This window comes from Lutra lutra, chromosome 3, assembly GCF_902655055.1.
Source record: "Lutra lutra chromosome 3, mLutLut1.2, whole genome shotgun sequence".
Lineage (NCBI taxonomy): Eukaryota > Metazoa > Chordata > Mammalia > Carnivora > Mustelidae > Lutra > Lutra lutra.
The window spans coordinates 9,183,680-9,205,417 of record NC_062280.1 but is presented as its reverse complement, the minus strand read 5'-3'; the positions used below and the strand labels follow the sequence as shown (position 1 = coordinate 9,205,417).

At 38.7% G+C, this 21,738-nt stretch overlaps 1 protein-coding gene across 1 annotated transcript in view; it reads left to right on the top strand.

Annotated features, from left to right (window-relative positions):
• The first annotated feature begins 5,001 nt into the window (after positions 1-5,001).
• Positions 5,002-21,738, top strand: part of PGAP1 (post-GPI attachment to proteins inositol deacylase 1) — an 80,154-nt gene continuing 63,417 nt past the window's right edge. The window contains exons 1-3 of the mRNA XM_047722389.1: positions 5,002-5,278; positions 11,535-11,688; positions 17,407-17,582. Of these exons, the coding sequence (XP_047578345.1) occupies positions 5,132-5,278; positions 11,535-11,688; positions 17,407-17,582 (477 nt within the window). The 5' untranslated portion in view covers positions 5,002-5,131. The remainder of the gene's footprint in view (positions 5,279-11,534; positions 11,689-17,406; positions 17,583-21,738) is intronic.

Here is a 21,738-nt window from a genome sequence, read left to right as displayed (position 1 = left end):
ACCTGTATTTACAGACTCTGTTTTCTTCCACTAATTTTTTCTTAAAATAATTTAATCTACCTTTTCTCCTCACTACTCAAATGAAATAACATTCTTGAAGTGGCTTTTCCTTCTGATTTAAAATTTGTACAAGGAGGGGCACCTGGGTGACTCAGTGGGTTAAGACTGCTTCCCTCTCTCTCTGCCTGCCTCTCTGCCTACTTGTCAAATAAATTTACCTACTGTCAAATAAATAAATAAAAACTTTAAAAAAATTTTTTGTACAAGGAGTGCTAGGTAATATTACCCAAAAAAACTAATTCAAAGAAACTTGTCACCTAAACCCTTTACCTGCCCTCATTCTAAACATAAAGAAATTCTAGATATTTTACTACACAATTGAGTGCTATAGAAAGAAATGAAAGTCTTTAAGTTCTATAGAGAGAAATCCATAAGAGTATGGAAACTCTATAGCTCACAGTGATCACTGAACAGGATTAAAAATGATAATAATAAAAATACAGCATCCCAGACAAAATTTCTGGGGGTGATTCTAATGATTCATACCATTTTCATTATGCAGAAACTGGCGGGGGTGGGGCAGGAAGCCAAGAAATTAATCCATAGAAATGTCTCTACAATCTAGGAGAGGCACAGGATACTGAAGTATATGATGCAGGGTAAGAATGAGTTTACAAACCAAAATTACAAAGTAGTTGAAGAAATCTGACATCATGAGAGACAGCATATATTATATACGGAATGAGGAATATATATATATACATATATATATAAAATGAGGAATTCTCTGTAATACATAAATGATCTTTAGAATGAAGATGCTTGTTCCATTTCTGTGAAAAGAATTGGTATTTTGATAGGGACTGCATTAAATGTGTAGATTGCTCTAAGTAGAGCATTTTCACAATATTTTTTCACAATATTTTTCACAATATTTTTTCTTCCAATCCATGAGCATGGGATGTTTTTCCATCTCTTTGTGTCTTCCTCAATTTTTCTCATGAGTATTCTACAGTCTTCTGAATACAGATTCTTTGCCTCTTTAGTTAGGTTTATTCCTAGGTATCTTATGGTTTGGGTACAACTGTAAATGGGATTGACTCCTTAATTTCTCTTTCTTCTGTTTTACTGTTGGTGTATAGAAATGCAACTGATTTCTGTGCATTGATTTTATATCCTGACACTTTACTGAATTCCTTTATGAGTTCTGTTTTGGAGTGGCGTCTTTTGATTTTTCCACATAAAATATCATATCATCTGCAAAGAGTGAGAGTTTGACTTCTTTGCCGATTCAGATGCCTTTAATTTCTTTTTGTTGTCTGATTGCTGAGGCTAGGAGAAGCTGAGGCTTTTTCACACAGGTGAAAAAGCCACCCTGTTGAATAGTACCATGTTGAATAGCAGTGGTGACAGTGGACATCCCTGCCATGTTCCTGATCTTAGAGGAAAAGCTCTCAGTTTTTCCCCATTGAGAATGATATTTGCTGTGGGTTTTTCATAGATGGCTTTGATGATATTGAGGTAAATATTCTCTATCCCTACACTGTGAAGAGTTTTGATCAAGAAAGGATGCTGTACTTTGTCGGATGCTTTTTCTGCATCTTTTGAGAATATCACATGATTCTTCTCCTTTCTTTTATTAATGTATTGTATCACATTGATTGATTTGCAGATGTTGAACCAACCTTGCAGCCTAGGAACAAATCCCACTTGATAGTGGTGAATAATTCTTTTAATGTACTGTTGGATCACGCCAGCTTGTATTTTGGTGAGAATTTTTGTGTTTGTGTTCATCAGGGATATTGGTCTGTAATTCTTTTTGATAGGATCTTTCCTAAAACCTGTACGGAACCAAAGAAGATCCCAAATAGCCAGCAGAATGTTGAAAAAGAAAAGCAAATCGGTAGCATCACAATTCTGGACTTCAAGCTCTATTACAAAGCTGTAATTACCAAGACAGTATGATACTGTCACAAACACAGACACACAGATCAATCGAACAGAACAGAGAGCCCAGAAATGGAGCCTCAACTCTGTGGTCAACTAATCTTTGACAAAGCAAGAAAGAATGTCCAGTGGAAAAAAGAGTCCCTTCAACAGATGTTGTTGGGAAAATTGGACAGCCACATGCAGAAGAATGAAACTGGACCATTTCCTTACATCACACACAAAAATAGACTCAAAATGGATGAAAGATCTAAATATGAGACAGGAATCCATTAAAATTCTTGAGGAGAACACAGGCAGCGACCTCTTTGACCTCAACCACAGCAACCTCTTCCTAGAGACATCATCAAAGGCAAGAAAAGCAAGGGCAAAAATGAACTATTGGGACTTTGAGATAAAAAGCTTTTGCACAGCAAAGGAAACAGTCAACAAAACCAAGGGGCAACAGACAGAATGGGAGAAGATATTTATAAATGACTTATCAGATAAAGGGCTGGTATCTAAAATCTATAAAGAACTTATCAAACTTAACATCCAAAGAACAAATAATCCAATTAAGAAATGGGCAGAAGATGGGGTGCCTGGGTGGCTCAGTGGGATAAGCCTCTGCCTTCAGCTCAGGGCATGATCTCAGGGTCCTGGGATCGAGCCCCACATCGGGCTGTCTGCTCAGCAGGGAGCCTGCTTCCCCTTTTCTCTCTCGGCCTGCCTCTCTGCCTACTTGTGATCTGTCAAAAAAAAAGGGGGGGGGGGCAGAAGACATGAATAGACATTTCTGCAAAGAAGACATCCAAATGGGCAACGGACACAGGTGAAAAAGTGCTCAATATCACTGGGCATCTGGGAATTACAAATCAAAACCTCAGTGAGATACCACCTCACACCACACTAGTCAGAATGTGTAAAATTAACAAGTCAGGAAATAATAGATGTTGGTGAAGATGCAGAGAAAGGGGAACCCTCCTACACTGTTGGTGGGAATGCAAGCTGGTACAGCCACTCTGGAAAACAGTACAGGTTCCTCAAAAGGTTGAGAAGAGCTACCCCAGGACTCAGCAATAGCACTCCTGGATATTTACCCCAAAGATACAAATGTAGTGATTCAAAGGGGCAGGTGCACCCTAATGTTTATAGCAGCAATGTCCATGATAGCCAAACTATGGAAAGAGCCTAGATGTCTATTGATAGATGAAAGGATGAAGAAGATGTGATATATATATATATATATATATATATATATATATATATACTATGTAGCCATCAAAAATGAAATCTTGCCATTTGCAATGACATGGATGGAACTAGAGGGTACTATGCTAAGAGAAATAAGTCAATCAGAGAAAGAATTACCATATGATCTCTCTGATATGAGGAATTTGAGAAACAAGACAGGATCATAGGGGAAGAGAGGGAAAACTGAAACAAGAGGAAACCAGAGAGGGAGACAAACCATAAGAGACTCAATCTCAGGAAACAAACTGAAGGTTGCTGAAGGGGAGGAGGGTCTGAGGGATGGGGTGGCTGGGTGATGGACATTGGAGAGGGTATGTGGCTATGGTGAGTGCTCTGAATTGTGTACGACTGATGAATCGCAGACCTGTATCCCTGAAACAAATAATACATTATATGTTAAGTTAAAAAAAAAATCTCCAAGTGATTCTTGTCACATTAAATTTAAGAAGGACTGGGATAAAAGAGTGTAGATTCACCCTTGGTTTATGTGTGCTGGTTGTGATATGCTGGAAGCAAGAGGCATTCTGAGCTCCCAGACTCGATGAATTTATTACCTTTTTTATGCATAACTTCAATCCTTTTCCAAATGATTTCTCATCTTGTACACTAACTCCTCCCTAATTCCCCCCACACCCCAGGTGCTCTTATATCTGAATGTTACCGGACTGCAGAAGAAACCATAAGCTTCCTTTCAGTTTTAAAATCCTTTGATTTTATCAGCTAAACCTCCTCCACATAGAAAAAAATACATGAAAATCAGTAAAACCGAACTGAAATGAAATCTAGTCAGTGCGAGAAGTAATTCTAAGGAAAATGTTGCCATTAGCTACACACACACACATACCCATCTGCTCTTGGGTCAGATTTAAAGAATGACCCACCACCGTCTTTCTTCTCATAACATTTGAGTGTTTTAAAGTCGCTATTCGTGATTATGGTTTTTGAACTGATTTTTCTCTTCTTTGTGCAAAACCAAACTTAATTCTTCTAAACGAATTAAGTCACTTGAGAGTCCGGGTGGAAGCTCGAGCAACACCGCCTCCTCGCACTGACGTGGAACCGGTTTCCGAAGAGGGGTTCCCGGGAGCAAGACAGGACAGCGCCGAACCGGTCCCCCGACATCTGCTGGAAGCGTCAGGGGTCACGGAAACTTTGATGTAGCATTTTCAAGACCAGCGAGGCTTTCTGTGACTCAGGCTTTCATCTTACACCGAGAACCGAACGTTGTCGACCTGCTGGTGATTTTTTAGGTGCCGCGGCTCTGAATCGCGGTCGCCTACGGGGTAACGTCTGCGGTCCAAGAGGAGGAAAACACACTTGTCCCTCCTCACGCTAACTGGTCCAGGGGGCTGTGGGTGCGCTCGGTGACCGCTGGGAGGACCGAAATGGCAGAGGCCTGAGGCGTTTCAGAACTGAGCGGGAAGGGTTTTTAAACTGTGCAGGGAGAGAGGTTTCCGACGCGACAGCCGATGGCTCCCGGCCCTAATAGCCTCCCGCCAGCGCCGGGTCGGCTCCGCACCGGGAACCGCCTCCCCCTCTCCAGGTTAACCCCCCACACGCCCACCCTCCCTGCCCCCAGCCCTTCCCTCTCCTGAGGCTCCTGCGCCCGCCTCTTCTTTCCCTCCCCCTTCCTCCTTTCCCTTCTCCTCACCCACCCCTCTTCTTCCCCCTCGGTCTGTCGCGCAGCCCAACCCGCTTCGCCCCCTTCTCTCCCCCCCCCCCCCCCCCCCCAGACTCGCGCTCCCGCCGCAAGCGCCACCTCTTCTCTCAACCAGATGCCAGACGGGAGGCGCAGCAGGTCGACTGCGCGCACGCGCACTGCGCGGCGGGCGCCTGGGCAGGCGGGGCGTCTGCGCAGGCGCGCGCTGCTCCGGCTTCGCTCCGGCGCCCGCCGCTAGGCGTTCTTCGGCTGCTTCATTCGGGCTTGGGGCCGCGCGCCGGCGGCGGCACCATGTTTCTTCAGTCAGTCAGTTTCTGGAATCTGGCGTTTTATGCCCTTATGGTTTTCATGGCAACCCTGGGGCTGTGGGACGTCTTCTTCGGCTTCGAGGAGAACAAGTGCAGTATGAGCTATATGTTTGAGTACCCGGAGTATCAGGTGAGGTTCGGCTGTCTCACCTGGGCGCTCTGAGACTCGGGCCCCTCCTGCGGGTTTCTCCCCACTTGGGCTCCCGCGCCTCTTCGGCTTCCTTATGCCACCCTCGTCTCTGGTTTTCTTTCGCTCCTGAAGACTCTGCAGACCCCCCCCCCCCACCCCACCCGCTACCCTCACCTAACCCTTTGTGTCCTCTCAACAGTGGGGTGTCAGGTAGATGGTTCCCTGAAGCATCCTCCCGGCCCCCCTCGTAGTTCTCCCCTGTCCCTCCGCTCCGTTCCCGGTCCCAAACCCCAGGTATAGATTCTTCCGACTGCCCACCCCACTCCCCATTCCTAGACACGCAGCCTCAGCCCCTTTCCCTAAACCCAGACCCCATTTTCCCTGCGTTCCTGCCTTAACAGGTGCCCCAGACCCTCCTCTGCTTTCCACGCGCCTAAATTCTCACCATCCCGCGCCGTGATTTGCACGTCAGCTTTCGCCTTTCTGGAAAGGGGCTGAGCTGCTGCAGAGTGTGCAGTGGCCGGATCCCAAGACTGCCTTTGCGACTCCGGGGTTTTACTCCTGTGGGAGAGGCTCACCTGATAAGTAGTTAAGTGGAGAACTACTGAGTCTCCCTCCCGTAAAGTTCGCGGAGCCTCGGGTTCGGTAGGTTGTGGGTCCGTGCGTGTGCGTACATGCCCGTGTTTCTGCACGTCGTCTCTGAGCAGTTCATCCAGAATCCGTTTCGGAGTGTTTTTGTTTTCTCACCGTGTTTGCAATTTAGGAGAGAGCCAGCCTTCCCGGAGCGCGCACTTGCGCGCCGCCCCCCACTTCTTCAGTTCTGTTTTGACTATTTTCAATCCCAGTTGCTTCGTCAGGTCAGCACAGTGGAGTCTAGAATTTCATTCATGACCCCCTGTAGTGATAAGTTACACAAGTGTCCAAAGAAATTTCTCCTGAATGATTCTCCTACTTGTAAACGCATCCCCCAGTTACTGAATACGTGTCACATGGTAACTCCCTACCATAAAAAGTACATGTACTGGAATATGTTACTGATAAAACTAATTTTAAATATACTTTAAAAATAATATTTTTTAAGTGAAGAATGCAGATCGTGATTTTCTCTGTGTAAAGGTCATTATGGAGGAGCAGATTACTTGATTAATGCTATTATTTAGATCCTAAAACTACCTAAGGTTTAGATTGCTGAAGAACGTCTTTTCCCTGTGGGCAAAATTCTAGTTTAGATTTCATCTGTTTCGAGCTCTTTATCGCGGTTTTGCGTCAGTGCTTATAAGGGAGTGGAAGAACTTGCTATCAGATGCTATTGCAGGAGATTTTAACATGTTACTGTTGTCTCGGTTTCTAAGCACATATGCTGGTTTATGTTTCTCAGAGGCTATGCAGAGTTAAGTACGTGGGCTTTTAGTTTAGTTTTTTTTTTTTTAACTGAAAATAGAGCCCTTGTATTAATTTTTCTGTGGTTTAATAATTGGGAAACTCTCAACAGGTTGAAGTAGGTCACTTTAGTTTTGAATTGTGTTGAAGAGTTTGATTAAAACAAAATTATCTGGAACAATACAGAACTAATGCCCATTTATTTGAGATTGTCTACAATTATTGAAGCTATTTTAATATCTGCGGTAGTAGAAATCACTTAGTGTTTTGAGAACAAAGCACATGGCCTCAAAGTTAACTGGAAAGACAGAAAATTAGCTAGTGCAAAAGAGCTATTTGGCTTTTTTTTTTTTTTTTTAGTTGTTGAGTAGTCTGTATTTAGTTATTTTGACTTAGATTCCCTTTTTGAGGTTACTGTTAATAATTTGTCAGTACAGTAATAATTACAGCGGCTGGAGTTTCTGATACGCATTTTTCAGTAGATTTTTATTTTTATGATGTAAAACGCTCTTTAATTAATTACAGTATTTATACTTGATTCTTAGACCTTTTATTGTGCAGACCAGGTCATGTTATTTTATTTATTTTTTTTTTAAAGATTTTTATTTATTTACTTGACAGAGAGAGATCACAAGCAGGCAGAGAGGCAGGCAGAGAGAGAGGAAAGGAAGCAGGCTCCCTGCTGAGCAGAGAGCCGGATGTGGGGCTCTATCCCAGGACCCCGGGATCATGACCTGAGCCGAAGGCAGAGGCTTAACCCACTGAGCCACCCAGGTGCCCCCAGGTCATGTTATTTTAGAAATACAGTTAAAACCTGTCTATAGAAATGAGTCACTTTGAAATGTAGTGAGATTTCTGGAAAACTGAGGTAATTCTATTAAGAACCAGTGGTTTTTAATGAATATATATTCTAAATATATTTTATATGTATTGTTTATTTTTAGTTACGTTTTATAGTAAGCTTTCTAATTGTTTACAGAGTGACTCCAGCATTTGAGATGACATAGTTGTTGGGTTTTCTCCTTGATGCCTTTTTCTTTTTTTACTGCTTATTTACATATTCTTTAGCTGAATGTTAGAGGAAATGAAAGGTAGTTGAAACACTCAACTTTATTCCCCATTTTAAAAATTAAAGGTGAGGCAGAAATTTGAGCTTATTTGTAAAAATGAAGTGTTGATTTTAAAATTGTTTGACTAGGGTTGCCTGGGAGGCTCAGTCTGTTAAATGTCTGCTTTTGCCTCAGGTGGTGATGGGGGGGCTCCTGGGATCAGAGCCCCAGCATTGGACTTCCTGCTCAGCAGAGTCTGATTGATTCTCTCTCTCTCTCCCCCTCTGCCCCTCCCCACTGCTTGTTCTCTCTCTCTCTCTCTCAAAAAATTAAATAAATAAAATCTTAAACAAAAAAGTTGTTTTGAGTATTTGAGTATTTTCTACCTTTGGATTTCCAAAATTTGCTTGTTCAGAGTTAACTGAACATCTCACAAACCTACCAGGCAAAATACACATTATCCTTTAAAGCTTCTTGCTTTATTATGATGCAAGGCAAAGCTTTTATTTGGTAGCAGACAGTCTTAGGCAAATTGTAGAATTGGAGAAGAAACATCTGTGTTGTTTTCTTCTATATAGCAATCTATTTGGCTGTCCTCAGATATGTGATCTAATTGTTCTTGTCTGAAAGAAAATGTTGATATTGGAAAACATGAATCATGCTTTTGTTATTAAGTGTGATGTTTACTTAGCAAATAGCTTATTGAATAACTATAGATACTGGATATGGGTGAGGGAATTAGAGGTGAATCAGACCTTGTGCCTTTATGTCTTTATAATTTTTATGTCTTTATAATACAGTGGGGGAGACAGGATGTAATGGATAGTTAAAATATAATGTGCTAAATGATAATTTCTCTGTAAGTGCATATGAGGGTCTTCACAGAAGAAAGCATCCAAGTTCATCTTTGGTAGTCAAAGGTTGTAGAGAAGATGTGGTTAATTAGAGGATACACACACACACACACACATACATACATACACACACACACATAGTTCATGAGGCACAGAAACAAGAAAACTACAGGAATAAAGAATAGCGTTTGTGAAGGTATGAAGGCACCAGGACACATTGTATAAGCGGTATGGATAGTATTTAAACTGCTAACATTGGTTGCCTTCTGGTTAGGAAATTAGATGGCTAAAGGACTAGGGGTAGGAGAAAGCCTTTTCATTATACATCCTTTGAGTCTTGAATTTTGAAGCATATTAAAATTTTTAAAACTTAGCATGTATAAGTTAAAAGAATGGTAAGAATAATTGAAGACAGATTTTAGAGGGTCTCTCAGGCCTTTATCATCTATTAATATAATCAGGAAACATAGGAGGTGTATGTTTTAACACGATATTTCTAATTATATTTTATTTTATGTTATTTGAGGGGTGGAGTGGGATGGAAGGGCGAGAGGGAAGGGGAAAGAGAGAAAAGCTTAAGTAGGCTTTATACTCAGCCTGAAGGCCAACTCAGGGCTCTCTCTCAGGACTTTGAGATCCTGACCAGAGCGGATGCTTAATTAACTGAGCCACGCAGGTGCCCCACAAGGTTTTTCTTGACAGCAGTATGGACTACGGATTGGAGTATGGAGGTTATGACCATTCTGAAAGATTCACCTCTCCCTAGGTCTTTTTATTAAGCTGGAGTCCTTAGGGGTGGAATGGGGAAAGGGCTGAGAAGAGTTCTTTGTAAGATCTTTAAAACTATATTCATTTTAATCAAAATCTTTTTTTCTTTTTTATTAATTATGGGGCTCATATTTTAATTTTCCAGTTTTAATTTACTAGTAAAATATATATCATAAAGACAATAGTTTCTTGAATCAGTATTTTTCTAGTACTTGGGAACTCGTTAGAATTTTTGTCTTTTGAAAGGGCTCTGGGTTAAAGATTAAAAGGAACTGTACTAAGGCAGAGTCAAGAGAGGATGAACAGCAGAGGCAGGATTGTGGAGATAGTTAAGTATAAAGGTAATTTGATTTTGATTAAAGGTCTGTTTTGGGGAGGGGTTCTCTTTTAAAGTAATCTATATAAAATAATTTAAAATATATGGGATCTTTTGCTATAAAAGTTTTCTTTTTAAATCCCTTGACCCTCTTTTTCTTCATCAGCATCCTTTCCATATGCCTGTACTTTTTCTGTCTTCGATCTGATCACAGCCCTTCTTGTTTCTTCCTGCCACTCCCAACTTGAACTCTGGAATGCAATTTTGCTATTTGCTAATAGTTGTCTATTTTTTCTATGTTAATTTTCAACTAGTTCAAAACTTTGTTTAGCTAATGTACTAAAAAGAATGATCTGATACTCACTGTCATATCCAAAGGTGTACTAAATTGGGAGGAGTTGGAGAATAATGGTTTACTTATTCTCACGTGTTTTCTTTTTGCTTACTGTGTGCTTAAAATATTGCACCATTTTCATTTTGATTATATATTGTGCATAGTCAATATTGGGACAACTTTGAATTGAAGTCTATATATGTGAGATATATATATATGTATATGGAGGGGTAAAATTGCTAATATCTTAAACAGTAAGCTCACAATTTCTAAAGATATTTTCAGTTGTTATTAACACATTGTTTATGTTGATTTTTTTAAAGGAATATTCAGGAATGTGCATGAATGATCAGAATTCTGCTTTTTAGAACAGTGAGGTTTTTCAGTGTTACTACTATTTACAGGCTTTAAAATTTAAAATTCAGTACTTAAAATTTTTATCAAGCACATGTACAGCACTGTTAGATCATTAAATCTATTGATGTCTGCTTAAATAAAATCTGCTGCTCAATGTAACTGGCTTCATTTTTAATGGTTTCTGTAGTTTAAAAAGCAGAAGGGAGTTACTTTACCACCACTTTTATAGATTCCTACCTTTTGGGGATGATGTTACATGAATTACTGGCTTTTTTGTTATAAAATAATATAAATAAATGTTATAAAATAATATAAATTGCAGAGTAGTCTAAGGCTTGCTGACAAACCATACACCTGGTCCACGAAAACCAAAACAGATGCTAACTCATTGGAATGTTTACGGTGAGGAGAGTGTGCATGTCTTGACCCAAGGCATGGCTGTAAGGTTCATATTAATTTGTAAAGCACATTGCAGGTCAAAGCATATTAAGTTGAGAGGTCAGAAAGCGGCATTGTAAAACAAGCTTACTTTCCTTTGAGTGATGTAACAACTGGACGATGCAGTTGAGCCTACGTAAAAGGAGAGGCATTATGAAACAGTTTAAAATAGCAAAAAAGAATTGATTTGATAATGGAAAGCCTTCATCATTTCTAAGGATAATTGATACTGATACCATATTAAGTACATTTCCAATTATATTAACAAATAATTTGCTGACATACCCCAGTGTTTTTCTTTTGTCAATGACTATTTTGAGTAATTTATATTAATTAGAGTTTCAAGTAGTTCAATTTTTAAAAAAAAAAATTATTTATTTGAGAGAGAGAGAGACACAGAGAGAGCATGAGGGGGGAGGTGAGAGGGAGAAGCAGACTCCCTGCAGAACTGGGAGCCCGATGCAGGACTCGATGCCGGGATTCTGGAATCATGACTTGAGCCGAAGGCAGTGGCTTAACCAATTGAGCCACCTAGGCGCCCCTAGGTAGTTCCATTTTATGTATTCCTGAAGACTGCATGGTTCAAAACTCACGTAATTCAAGATGTGTTCTACATATGAATAAAAGTAAAAGTGCAGTTTTATTTTCAGCAATATTTTTACACTGTTTCAAATGTGTATAATTCAGAATTGGGCACAGTAGACTGAATTGTATTAATACAACTGATTAAAATGGAATTGCCTTTTTTTCCCCCCTGCAGAAAATAGAACTTCCAAAGAAACTGGCAAAACGCTATCCTGAATATGAATTATATCTTTATGGAGAAGGATCCTATGCTGAAGAACACAAAATTCTCCCTTTGACTGGTATTCCAGTTCTCTTTCTTCCTGGTAATGCTGGAAGTTACAAGCAAGGTAAGTCTTGGAAGTAATTTTGAAAGCTATAAAATTCAGTCGAAGAATTTACCAGATACATATTCTAGGTACTATGCTAGGCATATGGGAGACACAGATATTTGATGTATTGTCTCCAGGAAAAAAATATGAGTACGAAGAATAGTTGAAGACCACTTAGACAACGTAAGACAGAGAAAAAGAACAGGATGGAGTAGGTAGGATAAGTGACACAGGGATCCGGGAATTAGCAGAAGAAAGGTTATGTTGAAAATGGAAGGTATAGAAAACATAACCTAGAATACTGATTAGAGAAGTAAATTGGTTTATGTTTTGCTAAACAAGAGAAAAAGTTGGTTTCTTTCTTTTGGAGCTATTTAAATCAGATCTAGAAATACTGATGGGAACACAGAAAGGTGAAGATAGGGAAGCTTTATGTATAGATTCCAAGTTGAATGTTGGCCTGGAGATAATAGCAGTTATTTCTGACATAACAATCAAGTAATCTGGAAGTAATTTCATTTCAAATATACTTTTTGGTTATTAACTGGCATATTCTTTTATATAATAAGAATTCTTTCGGGGATGTCTGGGTGGCTCAGTTGGTTAAGCTCATCGTTATTCCAGGGTCCTGGGATCAAGTCCCATATGCAGCTCCTTACTCAGCAGTGAGTCCGCTTCTCCTCCTGCTCGTTCTTTCTCTCTTTCTCTCTCACTCTCTAATAAATAAAATATTTAACAAAAAAAAAATTCATCCAAGTTGTTGTATGAGCTGTGATTCATTTATTTTTTTCACTCAATGTTATCCCATTATATGGCTATACCATAGTTTAAATATTCTGTCTTTGGATACTAATGTTATTTATATTTATTGGTAATTACAAGTAAAGAACATTTTTCTTACTTTGGATCACATAAGCACATGTTTCTGTAAGATGTATGCTATAATGTAACTCATGTCACAGGTTATATGTATCCTTCTATTTTTACTGGCTGTGCTAATTTATACTCCCAGAAATACTACATTATACTTCCCTTTGCTTCACATCCTTGACAGCATTAGAATTGTCAGATTTTTAAATTCTATACAGTATAGTAGGTGTGATTTATTTTTTAAAAATTATTACTCTGGCTTTGCTGTGTAGAAAATATGCTGTAAAGGGGCAAGAGTGAAAGAAGGAAAGATAACATCATTAATCATCAGGGAAATGCAAATCAAAACCATAAGGATAGATGTAATTTCATACCCACCAGGGTAGCTATAATCTAAAAGATAATATCAAGGGTCATTGAGGATGTGAAGAAATTAAAACTCTTATCCATTGTTGGTGGGAATATAAAATGTCAGAGCCACTTTGGAAAAACAGTTTGGCAGTTATTCAGAATGTTAAACATAGAGTTTTATTTATTTATTTTTTTAAAGATTTTATTTATTTATTTGACAGAGATCACAAGTAGGCAGAGAGGCGGGCAGAGAGAGAGGAAGGGAAGCAGGCTTCCTGCTGAGCAGCGAGCCCGATGCGGGACTCGATCCCAGGACTCTGGGATCATGACCTGAGCCGAAGGCAGCGGCTTAACCCACTGAGCCACCCAGGCGCCCAAACATAGAGTTTTATGCTTAGCAATTCCGCTATAGGTATCTACCCGAGAAAAATGAAAATGTACTTTCACACGAAAACTTGTTTACAAATGTTCACAGCAATACTATTCAAAATAACTAAAATGAAGAAACAACCCAACATCAACTAAAGAATAAAATACATACATATAATGGAATATTATTCAGCAGTAAAAAGGAATGAATGATGAAAGAAGAAAATTACAGGCTAATATCCTGGATGAGCCTAGATGCAGAAATCCTTAGCAAAGTATTAGCAAACCAAATCCAACCATACATAATCAAGTGGGATTTATTCCAGAGATGGAAGAAGGTTCACTATCCACAAATCAATCAATATGGTACAATTACATTAATACAATGAAAGATGAAAATCATATCATCTTAATAGATGTAACAAAAGCCTTTGACAACATTCAGTATTCATTTATGATAAAAATTCAAAATAGTGGGTATAGAGGGACTGTACCTCAACATAATAAAGGCCATATATGACAGTCCTACAGCTAATGTTATGCTCAATGGTGAGAAGCTGAAACTTTTCCTCTAATTCTAGGAACAAGACAAGGATGCCCACTCTCACCACTTTTATTCAACATAGTATTGGAAGTCCAGGCCACAGCAGTAAGGCAAGAAAAATTTTAAAAAGCCATCCAAATTGGAAAGGAAGAAGTAAAATAGTCACTATTTGCAGATGACATATATAGAAAATCCTCAAGACTCAAAAAAAAGCTGTTAGAATTAATAAATGAGTTATTTATGTAGGATACAAAATCAATATACAGAAATCTATGGTGTTTCTAATAAATAATGAGAAATTAAGAAAACAATCTCATTTACAATTGCATTGAAAAGAGTAAATACCTAGGAATAAATTTAACAAAGGACGCGAAAGATCTCTACACTGAAAACTTTAAGATACCAATGAAAGAAAAGAAAAATAAATGGAAAACTATTCTGTGCTTATGGGTTGGAAACATTAATTCTGTTAAAATGTCCATACTGCCCAAAGCAATCTACAGATTCTGTGTAACACCTATCAAAATTCTGATAGTGTACTTCATAGAAGTAGAACAAATAATTCTAAAATTTGTATGGAGCCACAGAAGATCCCAAATAGCCAGAGCAGTCTTGAGAAAGAACAAAGCTAGAAGTATCTCACTTCCTGATTTCAAACTGTACTACAGAGCTGTAGTAATCAAAACAGTGCAGTATTGATAACAGCAACAACAAACCATACACAAATCAGTGGAAGAGAATTGAGAGCCCAGAATATATATGGTCAATTTATCTCTGATAAAAAAGTGAAGAACATACAATGGAGAAAGGACAGTCTCTTCTATAAATAGTTTTCGGAAAACTGGATAGCCATAAGCAAAAGAATGAAACTAGGCCACTATCTTCCACTATACACAAAAATTAACACAAAGTGGATTAAAGGCTTGTGTATAAGACCTGAGTCCTTATAACTGCTAGAAGAAAATATAGACAGTGGGGCGCTTGGGTGGCTCAGTCGTTAAGCGTCTGCCTTCGGCTCAGGTAGTGATCCCAGGGTCCTGGGATTGAGCCCTACATTGGGCTCCCTGCTCAGAGGAAAGCCTGCTTCTCCCTCTCCCACTTCCCCTGCTTGTGTTCCCTCTCTTGCTGTCTGTCAAATAAATAAAAATCTTAAAAAATATATATATATGTATATATACATATATATATATATATAGTAAGCTCCTTGACATGGGTCATAGCAACATCTTCGTGGATCTCACTCCGAAGCACAGGAAACAAACATAAAAATAAATGGTACTACACCAAACTAAAAAGCTTCCGTACAGCAAAGGAAACCATTAAAATGAAAAGGCAGGTTACTTAATGGGATAAGATATTCATAAATCATATATACAATAGGGGGTTAATATCCAAAATATATTAAGAACTTACATAACTCAACAAAAAACAGCTCAATTGAAAAATAAATAGACATTGTTCTAAAGAAGACATACAGGTCACTAACAGGCACATAAGAAGATAATATCACTAACAGGGAAATGCAAATCAAAACTACATATCATCTTATACTTGTTAGACTACTATCAACAAGGATCTAGTACTCTCAGGCAAATAACAGGAATGAAATCTTGCCATTTGCAATAACATGGATGGACCTTGAGGGTATTATGCTAAGTGAAATGAATCAGACCAAAAAAGACGAGTACCATATGATTTCACTGAAATTTGGAATTTTAAAAAAGTAAATAAAAAATAAACTCAGAGATAAAGAGAACAAACTGCTGGTTACCAAAGGGTAAGGGGGTTGGGAGTGAACAAAATGAGTGAAGGGAACTAGTTGTATGTGATGGATGGTAAATAGATTTGTGGTGATAACGACTTTGTAGTGTATACAGGTGCTGAATTATAAAACGGCACACCTAAAGCTTATATAATAAAAAGGAATTAATTAACTGATGACATGAGTTACCTGGTACAATGTGGATAAACCTTGAAAACATAAGTGAAAGAAGCTGGTCTTAAAAACCCATATATATGGGGACACCTGGGTGGCTCAGTGGGTTAAAGCCTCTGCCTTCGGCTCAGGTCATGATCCCAGGGTCCTGGGATCGAGCCCCACATCGGGCTCTCTGCTTAGTGGGGAGCCTGCTTCCTCTTCTCTCTCTCTGCCTGCCTCTCTGCCTACTTGTGATCTGTCTGTCAAATAAATAAAAATCTATAAAAAAAAAAAAACCCAAAAAACCCATATATATGATCCCATTTATAGAAATATCCAGAATAGGGGCGCCTGGGTGGCTCAGTTGTTAAGCATCTGTCTTTGGCTCAGGTAATGATCCCAGGATCCTGGACTCGAGCCCCACATCTGGCTCCCTGCTTATCAGGAAGCCTACTTCTCCCACTCCCCCTGCTTCTGTTCCCTCTCTCGCTGTGTCTCTCTGTCAAATAAATAAATAAAACCTTAAAAGAAAAAGAAAAAGAAATGTCTAGAATAGGCAAATCCATAGGAACAGAAAGTAAATTAGTATTTTCCAGGATTGGGGGGAAAAGAGGAATGAGAAATGACTGCTAATGAGTATGGGGTTTTCTTTTTGGGGTAATTAAAAAATAAAGTTAGATTAGTAGAATTTTGTGAATATACTAAAAATCATTGAATTGTACTTTTTACATAAGTTGTATAGAATGTGAATTGTATATGTTTAAAAAATGGAATGGCAAAAAGATATTTTGCTTGCTAAACCATACACTGCAACTTTTAATACCAATTAATGCAGTCAATTTACAAATTTTGTGGAAGGGTTTATAGAGCAAAACCTAAGACTGGAAGCAGGTAGACCAGTGAAGAAACTATTAGGGTAGTTAAGGCAAGAGATGATGGTGCTTAGATTAAGAAGATGGTGGAAGTAGTGAGAAATGTTGATTGGGGATATATTTAGAAAGTGGAGGATGATAAGATTTACGGATGGATTGGAGGTCATGTGTAAAAAAAAAAAAGATCAAGCATAAATATCTTAACCAAGTGATGAGCATACATTTCTTTTTTTTTTAATTTTTATTTACTTATTTTTTTTAAGATTTTACTTATTTATTTGACAGAGAGAGATCACAAGCAGGCAGAGAGAGAGGGGGGAAGCAGGCTCCCCGCTGAGCAGAGAGCCCAATGTGGGGCTCGTTCCCAGGACCCTGAGATCATGACCTGAGCTGAAGGCAGAGGCTTTAACCCACTGAACCACCCAGGTGCCCCAAGCATACATTTCTTGTAGGAATTTTCTCATTCTTAAAATCCTCAAGTGTGACTTATTCATACAGATGGCTAACATTTCTTATTCTTCAAAGTATTCTCCTCCCCTTAGTTATTTTCCCTAATCAAGTGGAAGTGGGTAAAGAATGAAAGACCTGTTTACTTTTTATTTAATTAAAATTTAAAAAACATTTAGGGCACCAGACACACAATATAAACAACGGTTTGTTCTTCTAAATTGATACTGAAGGATGTCACCCTGAGGTAGGTTGTTTATATTCAGAGTGTGGGGTAAAGTTATTCATTAAGAGACTTTGAAGCAAGAATGGTTGCAACTTTTAAAAATTTTGCTTAATGTACCCTTTGCACTTTTCCTCTGCAGTTCGTTCTGTTGGTTCTATTGCACTTAGAAAAGCAGAAGATATTGACTTCAAGTACCACTTTGACTTCTTTAGTGTGAATTTCAATGAAGAACTGGTGGCACTGTATGGTGGAAGTCTTCAGAGACAGACCAAGTTTGTACATGAATGCATTAAAACAATTCTCAAACTCTATAAGGTAAGAGACAGACATGCAAATCAATAGTGATCACCTATTAGCATTTTTAAGGGATTCACCATATTTTAAATCATTTATTTGTTTATATGGAAGTTGAAGTGCAGATAAAACAGAGTTTATTGTTTGTGTGTGTGAGGCTGTTGTTTTGAACTCCGTGGTTCTTGAAGTTTAAATTGAATTTAAAAGAAACCTCTTGTGAATTTAGGGGAAGATTTTTTTTTAACTTATTAATTAGAAGCGCATTGAATTTCCTAAAAACTATTAGTGTGGGTTTCTGTCTCTAGTTATGAATAACTTGCATTAGGGTAGACTGCGTCCATATGTAAGCAATTATAAAACTAATCAAAATATCTGAAGCACATGTTTTCAGGTATTGGACAACCAAGTAGTAAAGGACCATGATCCCTGAAAGAAGGAAAACATGTGAGATGAGCTTCATGCTTGTTGTGATTTTCTGCCTGAAAGCATTTCCCAGACCATGGGATAAGTAGGTCGAGGTCAGGCAGAGTACATTGATGTAACTGAACTGAAGAATGCAGAGATCAGCGTTTGGGGCTACTGGAGTGGTTAGATTTGTGGGCAGGATATGAGAAAAAGGAGAACTAGGCCAAGATAGAAGCTCTAGAAATATGCATCTTTCAGCTTTGAATGAAGTGCTGCATATACACAGGGTAAGAAGCTATAAGGCAATAGTACCAGGGAAGAGGTGATGGGGGTGTGTCTCCCTCAGGTGCAAGGAATAAAGGGCAATATCTTTAGAGAAATTTAAAAAAGAGTGGCGTAACAGTCCAAAAATCATTCTATGCCAACCATTTGAAACAGTATCAGGGATAAAATACTACTATACTACCTACTGAGGTGAGCCCCTGCCTCCCACCATACGCTGCAGTGAAACTCCTGGCAGAAGAAAGCTACTGGGTTATTACGACCTGAATTGAGATTCCAGAAGTCACATGTGCTGGGAAACAGCAGTTCTGATCAGCTAGAACAGAAAGATTTATCAGAACACATAGGACATCATTTGAGATCCCAGAAAGGATGCAATTTAGATATAAGACTGCTTTAGCTCTCAGGAGCTCTTCTGGGATCCACCTAATGCTTAACCATAAGCCTCAAAAATACTGAAGTTATGGATTTATCTGAACATAACTGAACATAAGTTATGTTTATGATATGCTTAACAAGAGAACAGGTAGAGGAGAATCACAGCAGAGACATAGGAACTGTAAAAGAGCAAAAAGAAAAATCTAGAACTGAAACAATATATATCAGAGATGAAAGATTCAGAGGTTCCCTGGGTAGGTAGCTCAGTTAAGCATCCGACTCTTAATTTCTGCTAAGGTCATGATCTCAGGGTTGTGAGATTGAGCCCCATGTCGGGATCGGTGCTGGGCGTAGAGCCTGCTTAAGATTCTCTCACTGCCTCTCTCCCTCAAAAATGAAGAATTCAGTAGGTAGGCTTCAAGCAGATTGAATACGACAGAACAAGAGATCAGTGAGTTTGAAGATCGGACAATAGAAACTATCTGATATAAAACATAGGACAAAGGAATGAAAAGGATAGAGCCTCAGTAACCAAGCAGTCTAACATTTATGTAATTGTAACTCTACGAGAAGAGAAAGAACTTGTAGAGAAAAGAATAAAGAACTAATGGCCTCCAATTTTCCAATTTTGATTCAAAATTTTCAACCCACAGATCCAAGAAGCCCAGTGAATGTCAAGCAGGATAAACACAAAATCACACTTATGTATATCATAGTCAAGTTGTTGAAAACTAAAGAGAAAAATCTTAAAAGCACCCAAAGGAAAAAGATCCTTTACCTACATAACAGGGTAAACAATAAAAAATACCACGGCTTTTACATCAGAAATAGTGAAAGCCAAAAACAACAGGAGAACATCTGAAAGGTCTTGGGGATGGGGTTAGGAAGGGTACTCTCAACGTAAAATTGCATACCCAGCAAAAATATCCTTCCAAAGTGAGGGCAAATAAAGATACTGTAGAGTTAGAAAAACTGGCAGTTTGTCATTAGTAGACAGAAGGAAATAAAAGAATACCATCAGGTGAACACAGTAATAGTTGCTCTAGGCAAGATTGATCTGCGGGTGAAAGTTTGAGGAGGACAAAGATATTCACATGGTCTCAAAGTATCTTTTCTGAACTAATTAACTACAAAGGGAAAGAATAACTTTATGGTGGAGAAACTTGGCAGATATGGTCTTTTTTTTTTTTTTTTAAAGATTTTATTTATTTATTTGACAGAGATCACAAGTAGGCATAGAGGCAGGCTGAGAGAGAGGAGGAAACAGGCTCCCCAACGAGCAGAGAGCCCGATGCAGGACTCAATCCCACGAAACCGGGATCATGACCTGAGCCGAAGGCAGAGGCTTTAACCCACCGAGCCACCCAGGCACCCCTGGCAGACATCATCTTAAAGAAGATTAACATCACCAGTTATAAGACATATTGACATAAACCTCCTTGACATGATGCATTGAGAAGGTGCAGCATAATTTCTGTGGCATTATTGTGGCACTACACACACACACACCACATCTTCTTTATCCATTTATTCATTCGATGGACATTTGGGCTCTTTTCATAGTTTGGCTATTGTTGATAGTGCTGCTGTAAACATTGGGGTATGTGTGCCCCTTCAGATCAAGTTTTTGTATCCTTTGGGTAAATACCTAATAGTGCAATTGCTGGGTCGTAGGATAGTTCTATTTTAAGCTTTTTCAGGAACTTCCATACTGTTTTCCAGAGTTGCTGCACCAGTTTCCATTCCTACCAATAGTGTAAGAGATTTCCCCTTTCTCTGTATCCTTGCCAACATTCGTTGTCTCTTGTGTTGTTAATTTTAGCCATTCGCACAGGTGTGAGGGGGTAGCTCATCATGGTTTTGATTTGTATTTCCCTGATGATAAGTGATGTAGAGCATCTTTTTATGTGTCTTTCAGCCATCTGTATGTCTTCTTTGGAAAAATGTCTGTTCATGTCTTCTTAACACTCATTCTTAACTGTTTATTTTTTTGGATATTGAGTTTAGTGAGTTCTTTATAGATTTTGGATCCTAACGCTTTATTAGACATGTCATTTGCAAATATCTTCTCCCATTCCATAGATTGGCTTTTTGTTTTGTTGCTTCCTTTGCTGTGCAGAAGCTTTTTATCTTGATGATGTCTCAGTAGTTCATTCTTGTCATTAATAGGTAGAAGGAAATAAAAGAGCACTAGGTGTGATATTTAAGTGATGAATCACTAGTTTCTACTCCTGAAATCAAAATCATTCTATATGTTAACTAGAATTTAAATAAAAACTTGAAACAAAAATAAAATGAAAATAAAAACACATCATCAGAATTTGTAAAATAAAAGTAGTGGTTAGAAGAAATACTGTAGTCCAAAATGCTTACCTTAGAGAAGAACAAGGTTTAAAAACAATGATCCAACCTTTCCTTTTTTAAATTATTATTATTATTTTTAAGATTTTATTTATTTATTTGACAGAAAGCACAAGCAGGGGGGGAGAAGCAGGCAGAGGGATAGGGAGAAGCAGGCTCCCCGCTGAGCAGAGAGTCCGACATGGGACTCTATCCCAGTACCCTAGGATAATGACCTGAGCCAAAGGCACAGACACTTAACCTAGTGACCCACCCAGGTGCTCCTCTTTTTTTTCTTTTTTAATTTAAGATTTATTTGAGAGAGAGCACAAGCAAGGGGAGGGGCAGAGGAAGAGGGAGAGGCCCCCCACTGATCAGGAAGCCTGAAGCTGGGCTTGATCCCAGGACTCTGGGATCATGACCTGAGCCAAAGGCAGATGCTTAACCGACTGAGCCACCTAAATGCCCCAATCCAATCTTTCAAAATAAGAATCTTAGAGAAAGGAGAACAAAATAAACTCAGAGTAGATGTAAGGAAACAAACATGAGAATAGAAATCAAGGAAACAGAAAAGTAGAGGGGAAAAAAGTGATACCAATGGCTGATTTCTCTAAGAGATCTAAAAATTGGTAAACCCATATCTAGGTTGATTAAGAAAAAAGGGGGAAATACAAATTTATAGAGCCTACAGATACTAAGAAGCTATTAAAGGATTATTGTGAACAACATTATGCCAATATATTTGACAACTCAAATGGTATTCTCAAATCCC